The sequence below is a fragment of the Rhagoletis zephyria genome, unplaced genomic scaffold (genome assembly GCF_001687245.7).
Source record: "Rhagoletis zephyria isolate East Lansing unplaced genomic scaffold, Rhagoletis_zephyria_1.1 Rzeph_scaffold_00853, whole genome shotgun sequence".
NCBI classification, from domain to species: domain Eukaryota; kingdom Metazoa; phylum Arthropoda; class Insecta; order Diptera; family Tephritidae; genus Rhagoletis; species Rhagoletis zephyria.
Genome location: NW_016157937.1, coordinates 52,173 through 60,547, shown reverse-complemented (window position 1 = coordinate 60,547; position 8,375 = coordinate 52,173). Strand labels below are relative to the sequence as shown.

Sequence of the window (8,375 nt, the reverse complement as noted above, 5' to 3'; positions counted from 1 at the left end):
CCCTAAATTGGAGCGCTAAGCGTTGCGTTATCCATTGTCGACGAGTGTCAGCGCGCGCTATCCCCAAATCAACGCGTCGTAATTTTTGACGTTTTCTCAGATCCTCTCGTTTTTATTCTCGTTTCCTCTTTCACTTTTTTGTCCTTTCTCTTTCTTTCCGTCTTCCGCATCCAACTTCAACACGTAACGCCCTGTCAAAAATGAAAATTCCATTTGCTCGGCGTTAGCGCCGCGTTATTGTGGGATGCTTCATACAAATTGTATGGGCATGAGGATTTTTGACAGTTGTTTGGCGCTTGACGCGCCAATTTAGGGATGGCAGTTAAATGGGAAGCAACGAAAATGCCAAAAGCAAAGCAAGAAAGTTGAAACGACTTGACGGTACAGACGCATGTGTACTCGTCCCTTTTCTTCTCACCCCCTCTCTTCCACATTCGAGCCAATTGAATTCAATACTTGAACTGTGAACTATCGATAGTGCTTACAAAACCATCGATGTTTTCGATAGTCAAAACCAACGATAGTGCCATCGATAGTTTTCCAGCTCTAGCACATGTGGTTACACGCGTTTTAACTACAAGTAAAAACCGTAAATTCAAAACATTCGTTAATTAAAGTGCACTAAATATATATTTTATTTAAAATTGGTAGAAAATGGCCATTGAAGCAAAGAATAAAAGGAAACGTAAGCATCAATCCACGGAGCAAGATGGCGAGGAGGTCATCGACGATGGGGAAGTTGCAGTGCCAAAGAAAGTGGCCAAGAAGGCAAAGGACAATAAAATAATTAAAAAGAATAAGAAAAATGCTTCCGCTGCCGAGGAACAACAGTTACAAGTAGCAGAGGAAGTAGAAAATTATGCCAGTTACGACGTTGAAGAGCAAAGAGATGAAGAAGAAGCGGATGCTTTGGGAAGTGCCCAGCAGACTGATACAATACAGGAACACGACTCTGGCTTTGAAGAGAAAGAGCTAAATTTTCCGAAAGATTTTAAAATGCTACATTTTCGCACTAAGCTACGCAGCAATAACTTCATAACAGGTAAAGATACAATTTGCAAAATATATTAAAGTTAGGGGAGTACAACTTTGTTCTTTCAGAACTGCGTCACTTTTTACATATCGTGCAATCGCGCCCCAAATTGGTTGCGAAATATATTGAGAAACGCGGGAAACCACTTGAATTAGCTGAAGCGTTAGAACGCGTAGATAAAACCAATTTACTCCACATCGGCTACCTCTGCCAGGCGCTGCAGCTTGTGTTGATGGAGATCGTTTCTAACCAAAAAGATCATATGGAATCGGCTGTGTACGCCTCACGCTATTTTCTCAAGTCTCATGGCACGGTATTAGACCTATTACTAAAGTCGACGCAGCTACAGCATCGCCGCACAGCGCTCAAACTACTGACTGCCATTGTTTGTGTAGACCCTAAATTGGGCCGTCAGTTGCTCGCCTCATATGACGTCCTCTCCAATGTAAAGACCATTGAGAAGTTGCTTTCACATTCTCATTTGGAGCTCCGTGAACCGGAGACGGTACGCAAATGCTTCATACACTTTGTGCTCGCCTATTTGGTAGACGGCAATACGCTGCTAATACGCAATATACTCGATCGTGGCGCCTTAATACGCGCACTGGTTTCGGGCCTGCAATATGATGATCATGTTACCGTCTGTGTGGTGGTAAGCACACTGCGCAAATATGTGCTCGAGTGTGCAGAGATATCGAAAACAAAGAAGATACATGTTTTCGATGCTGAATGTTGTAGAAATTTCGCGCACCTCTATGATTGGCAGGGACCAAAAGTTTATGCAGCGAAGTGCTCGGGCAAGCAAGGCGCCCAGACACGTCTTAGACTGGAGCAAAACAATGATTTAGTGAATACAGAGGAGAGAGATGCGGTCGCTAAGGTAGTGCATGAATTTATGCTGTTGCTCTTGACATCGAGGAAGCATGGTATTTGCTTCGATGCAGTTACTCACTACAGGCAGAAACACAATGCCATACAGGGTAGGTGTGAGCAGCATGACTTTAATTCAGCGTAATTCAATTCTTTATTATTGCAGGCAAACTTATAAGTCAGTTGTACAAGCCGTGGTGCGATGAACGTAAAACCGAACTAGTAATACGTATACTCACTGCCTGCGCCGATCTTGGGCGTCATACCGTACGACACTTCGCAGGTATTATAAACCCTATGCGCACCCCTTCACGTGATTGGATCGGCGCCTGCACTTTTCTAACTAAAATTATAGCCACCTTGGAACCACAACTGCTACGCACTGCGCTGGACAAAATTACACTCACCGATTGCACTTACTTTATTAAGGATGTTTGCTTGCCTATCGAGACGTTGGCACTCGTAGCTGGTGCTAAAATGGTACGTCATAAAAGCTTCCAATTCCGCGTGGCTGCCAACCGCCTGCTATATACGATGTTTTCGCAATATTCTGCTTACATGTCGGCGATTGCGAAGCGTGAGGAAGCACGTGGAAATGTGAACTCCTTACGTCGCTTTCGCTTGGATATATTGAATCATATTTTGGTGAATTTTCCCACAGTCGAGGAGATACTTTTCTCTTTGAACATATCTATAAAATCTCAGGATGATGAGACAGTCAATGTGCTTGAGCATTTGGATATATCATTGGATTTAGTATTGGTTATATGCAAGGAACATCGGTCGTTTGTGAACAAGACTAGCACCATTTTAGATTACTTGGAGCTGTTGCGTCCGCTCTATGCTGGCGATGAGTCGGAAGATATCGCCGCCGAGACAAGCAATATCAAATTAGAGCTGAAGGCCATCAAAACTATATTACTGCTGTTGCCAAAGGCTCTGGAGCCGAATGAAAAGCTTTTTAGCAGCGTTTTGAAATCATTCATCAAGGCTTTCATGTACGGTAGTAGCGAGGTAAGCGTTGAGGCGGGTGATTTGCTGCGAAAAATTTTCTTAAACACTGGACTTTTCGATTCTGGCATTTGGGAGGTCGATTTGTGGTTGGAGGCATTGCGTTTCTTCGATGTAGTAACGGTGGATGTTGTCACACAGGTTTTAATCGAAGTGCTGCAGGTGCGTGTATGCTTTCAAAAAAAAAAAAAAAAAAAACTAACAACGTTTTTTTTCTCTCCCGGCTCAGGTCACCAAAGTAGATGTAGAGATACCCAAAACAGCTGCATCCAAACTAAACGAGGAAAATTTGCAAAGACTTTTTGAGAACATCGAAAATGGTCTCTCCGTTCAAGCTTATGTGGAAAGTATTTCGATTAGCAAGCTTATGCCTCTCATATTCAAGGGTGTAAAGATTATTTCACCGCTGGACAAATACTTAGAAACTGTCTGCCTATTGCTCTATCACTACTACCCAAACCCGGAACAAGTGCTACAACTGTACAAACAACAATTCAATGCACTTGAAAAATATATGACAGACTGGCTAGTTGGCAGCGACAAGGAACCATCGCTCACGTTCGCTAAACTGCCGTTAGAGTTAACCACCTTAGCACAACTGCATGCCGCGCTGGTGCAGGGTGATGTAAGACTTGGGAAAATGTTCGCCGCAGCAAAACCTGAGAAGCGATCACTTGAGTTGATGCTACGCGGGGAGGCGGTCACGCTCAGCGCCGCATTCAGGAGTAAGCGTTTGATAATGATCTACGTGCAGCAGGCGCTTTTCCTCGTGGCACAATTGGTTGAAAAGCAGCGGTTTACGGCCAAGCAAGCCGAGGCGGCGGCCAACTTCCTGGGCGATTGTATCGAAGTAGTGCACGGGCAGGTGACAGTCGAGCAAACGGTGTCAACAAAGATTGAAAAGGATTACAATTTCTTGGATGACTTATTCAAATACATTTTCAATTTACGTTTGACGCGCATACAAAGCACCGCGCTGTTCAGCGCAAACAGCGATTCACAGCTGAGCTACCTCTTTTTCCTGCGTCTACTCACCGAACGCTGCAACGCACACTCTTACTTTGAAACGCATGCTACGAATTGTCGGCTGAAGGTTGTGAAAGCGATCGCTATCTCAATGCTGGAGGTGGAACAGACAAAAGCGGCTAGTGAACAGTTGGCGGATGCAGTACGCTTGGTGCACGCCTTGCAGTTGCGCGCCAGCGAATGCACGGAAGTGCTTGAGTTGCTGGTGACGCAACTAAAGTGCAACGATTTTGTGCTCGCGGACACCCTGCAGAAGAGCATCTATTATGAGTTGTTAGTGTGCGCGCTTCAGCGTTTGGCCGCATTACGTCGGCCGGTGGAATGCGAAAATTTCATTCGAAAATTTGTGAAGTTGTACTTGAATTTTATAAATAGCTTTGGCAGCGAGATGGCTTTTGAACAGCTGGAAGAGGCTCTACATGACTTTTTATGCATTGCACATCAGTATATACCACAGATGGGCGTTAATTTCTTTGGCGCTTTCTTCACTGAACGCCGCATTGCCAAATCGACCATCAAGTTGGCTTGCCTGCTGTTTGAACGTGATGAGCGGCTGGGCACTGAGTTCAAGCAGCTGTTACCGCAGAATCTTAATAAGAAAGAGCTTGTTTACCCGTTGCTGGATATAGCGTTCCGTAAACAATTAATGTTTGAGCCAGTGCTATTGCACAACGTCTATCAGTCGTTTAAGAGTGGCTTCATGAAAACTATCGAGAAGCCACAAAAAGCGGGTGTTATCTACAAGGAGCATGCGGGAGTTTCCATTGCCTTGATCGAACACTGCATGCCGCGTTCGGAGTGCCTTGATTTCTGCAATAAATCGTTCAAATTTGATGGCTTGGAGGTGTATCAGCTGCGCGTAATACATGCGATTTACAAGAAAGCGATTGGTAGTGCTGAGGAAGCTACAAATAACAGCGCGCAGCGTGCAACTATATTTCTGAATTTCGTCAGCTTGCTGGTACAGCTGCTGAGTATTGAACTGAGAAAGCAGCTGCAGGATGCCGAAAAGCTGGAGCAAAGCGCCTTCCTGCTATACGATTGGTGGCAGCAGGTGAACGCGGAGTGCGCCGCAGGGCTTGCTGTAAAGACACAGAAGGGGTCGGCGAAAAAGAAGAAGAGTGGGAGCACTGCCGATGAGAGTAATGATTTTATAACTACCGAGGCTACAACAGATGACGCTGAATTTGCACCCGACTTCTCGAAGCTGCTGAAGAATCAACAATGGCTAAATTTCTGCAAGCTCTGCCTCAAGCTGGGCATGCAATATGTCGCGGACGACGCTGCCGCTCCCCATCAGTCAGTCGCCACATACGCCTTATTACTACAACTGCTCGCCTACCTTTGCCAGAAGCTCTATGTCGACTACTCAGCCAATACGGACGCTGAACCACCGCCAGCAGAGCCTGCTCAGCTATTCGACATGATTTTCGGTCATTCCAAGTTTTTCGACATCGTTTTGTCGCAGCGGGAAACACAAGTTAAGACGCAAGTGCTCCACCTGCTCTATACGCTTGCACTCAAGAATCCCGAAGCGCTCAACGAAGCGCAAATACCAATTATTTTAGGCGCCTATCAAGCGAAACTATCTGACGCCGATCGCTACGCCTTGGCGCTGCTACAGCTCTACGAGATTCACGACTGTGGCTTGCAGCAATATCGCCCGTTCATTTGGGGCGAAAGCGCTATAGCTTTCTATTCGTTGCGCGCTGCGGATGAGGAGCGCGCCAAGCTAACGTTGCAGGAGACGTCCATCGCGCAAGTGATGTCGCTCATCGATCGTCAGCTGTGCGAGTACACAATCGACAATTTTCCGATATGGCGGAAATTGAATAGCGCAGAGCAGCTACCCATTGTGGAGTTCCGCGATCCGGCTATGAAAGCGCTGGAGTTTGGCAGCAATGAGCTCGAATGCCGCATTGAGCGTGGTTGCACGCAATTCGTAGAGGCTGAATTGCGTTTGTGTCCAGTGCGGGCACGCGTCTACACGCAATGCTATGATCCAGCTTTCTTTGTGCCGCTCATGAATATGTGTTTTGCTCCCGAAGCTTATTCGCACCCAGCATCTCCAGTACAAAACGGGTTGTTGGCGTTATCGTTTGCAGCGCTTTCGTCGCAAGATCGTGACATGCGCTTAGCTGCCGGGTGTGCGCAGTTGCGGTACCGCGCACATTTCGAGGCGAACAAATTCTTCGAGCGCCCGCTGTGGGTGCAGGCCTACGACAACATACAGGCGGGACTCAACGACCTGCGCGAATCATGGGTGAAGCATAAGAAGAACAGCGGAACGCCACGTGTGCCGTACATTTCAGGTCTATTCGTCGCTAAAACCTTCAATTTGACCACCGACCCCACGCACCTGCTCTACAAGCAGCTGACTATGTATTTGCGGTTGAAGAGCACTTTCAATTTCCAGTGCGTGCCTGAGTTCAATGTGCTCTTCTACTCACCCGAGATAGAGCACCAAGCTTTCCGCCAGTTCATTGTCGAGGTAATACGCAATGGCATCAAATCCGGCTCAGATCTCTTTTTGCTCGTCACCACCAATACCTTTAAAGTGCTGCAGGGTTTCTATGGCAGCGCCATGTCCACATTGGATATGAATTTACTCNTTCAATTTCCAGTGCGTGCCTGAGTTCAATGTGCTCTTCTACTCACCCGAAATAGAGCACCAAGCCTTCCGCCAGTTCATTGTCGAGGTCATACGCAATGGCATCAAATCCGGCTCGGATCTCTTTTTGCTCGTCACCACCAATACCTTTAAAGTGCTGCAGGGTTTCTATGGCAGCGCCATGTCTACATTGGATATGAATTTACTGATACTCTCCGTCTTCTCCACTTGCGCAAAAATACCCGCCTCCTCGAAAGTAATGATCGAGCATGTCGGTCTGCTGTCTTGGCTCAACTCGGTCATAAGTACTATAGAATTCTATCACTTTGATGTCATTGAGGGCCTCATAAGCACGCTCAGCAATCTATGGTATTCTGTGCGGGCATTTGCCAGCGAGTTTCATAATTTTGCACACATAAAACTCGAACTACATCAGCTGGTTTTGCGTTTGTTACCACACCTGTCAGCACGTATTTCGCCACACAACTTTGCGCGTCTCATGAATGTGCTACAAAAGACGACGAGCGGTCAGTATCGTGCCATGTCTGAGTCGCAGTTGGCGAACTTGATTGAATGCGCCGGCAAGCACTATCCCACGCTAGTGCAGGACATTGAGGGCATTATGGCGTTCGGTGGCGCTGGCGCGGCTGCGCATGAGGACTACTGTCGTGGATTACATGCCGCGGGTGAGGATGTGGATGCGTCCACCATAATGGCTCTGTCCAGCTTGCGTGCCTACACAATCGATTGGTGGCACAATAGGCGTGCGCAGGAAGTAGTTGGTGGTGGAGGTAGTGAGTCCACGACTGCGGATTTAAATGTAACGGCGAGCGAGTAAATGAGTACCAAACTTAGTACGCTTATTGTTTGCGCTCTTCAATTGAATAGCCTTGAAATGGGTTTTGCATTAAGTTTTCATTTCAATGTTTAATTGTTGTATTTTATGTAGTTGCGATTACTGCAATCGAAAATGTTTGATGAAACCATTGTATATTTTTAGGCTTTTAAAACGTCAATATATACTATCTAGTTGTTATATACCACATGTATGCGTGTGTTAAAAAATGCATCAAGCCAAAGCATCAGTTACTTTTATTTCTAAACTATTGTGGATGGAAATGTTCAATATGCCCAACCATGGTTTAATGCCTGATTGGAACATAGTTGCGAAAATAAGGCATCTCCTTCAATTATAGTTTAGAAGTAAAAGAGACTGATGCATTTGCTTGATGCATTTCTGAACGCACCCTGTCTTCAATTAGCAATTATGCCGCTTTATATTTCAGAGAAATTGGCTTTAAAAGAAATTTTTTAAGTCGTTCATGGGTGCATGATTTTAAGTAACTTTTTTTTATCAAGGTGTTAAAAAGTTTCTAAACCAGGCAACTTTGTGAAAACAAATATGATGCGTGCCAACACTTCTAAGCACGTTGCACAAACAAATCAGCAATGAGTTAACAATTGCGGAAAAATGTGAAATTTAGAACAGTCACAGCATGTAGAGGTGTGTTGAATGAAATAAATACGAGAAAACCTCATGGTATGTGAATATTAAAATTAAAACAAGTAATTTTTAGCATTTTTAGCAAAAAAAAAATCCGACTTCAACTCTCATAAAAAAAAATATGTATATATCTCATGATCCACTCATCGGATCTTAGCCACCTCTGAGACACTACCTTTCCGCTGCAAAAAGAATTATCGAAATCGGTTGACGTGGTCCAAAGTTATGCGGTCACATACATGATTTTCATTTCAAAAAAAAAAAATAAAAAAAAAAAATAAAAAAAAAATTAATAAAAAATAAAATTAAAAAAAAAAAAA

The 8,375-nt window shown here is 44.9% G+C and overlaps 1 protein-coding gene across 4 annotated transcripts in view; it reads left to right on the top strand.

Moving 5' to 3' along the window:
- The window catches only part of LOC108361800 (uncharacterized), an 11,928-nt gene extending 4,334 nt beyond the window's left edge, over nt 1–7,594 (top strand). For 2 of the 4 annotated variants that reach the window (XM_017614565.1, XM_017614566.1), the window contains exons 2-6: nt 652–1,042; nt 1,102–2,013; nt 2,070–3,076; nt 3,144–6,551; nt 6,760–7,594. In XM_017614565.1, coding sequence (XP_017470054.1) covers nt 655–1,042; nt 1,102–2,013; nt 2,070–3,076; nt 3,144–6,551; nt 6,760–7,389 — 6,345 coding nt within the window. In that variant the 5' untranslated portion in view covers nt 652–654 and the 3' untranslated portion in view covers nt 7,390–7,594. Of the gene's footprint in view, nt 1–518; nt 590–651; nt 1,043–1,101; nt 2,014–2,069; nt 3,077–3,143; nt 6,552–6,639 lie in introns of those variants that run through there. The other 2 variants (XM_017614564.1, XM_017614567.1) reach the window with 2 other exon arrangements.
- Nucleotides 7,595–8,375: the final 781 nt, after the last annotated feature.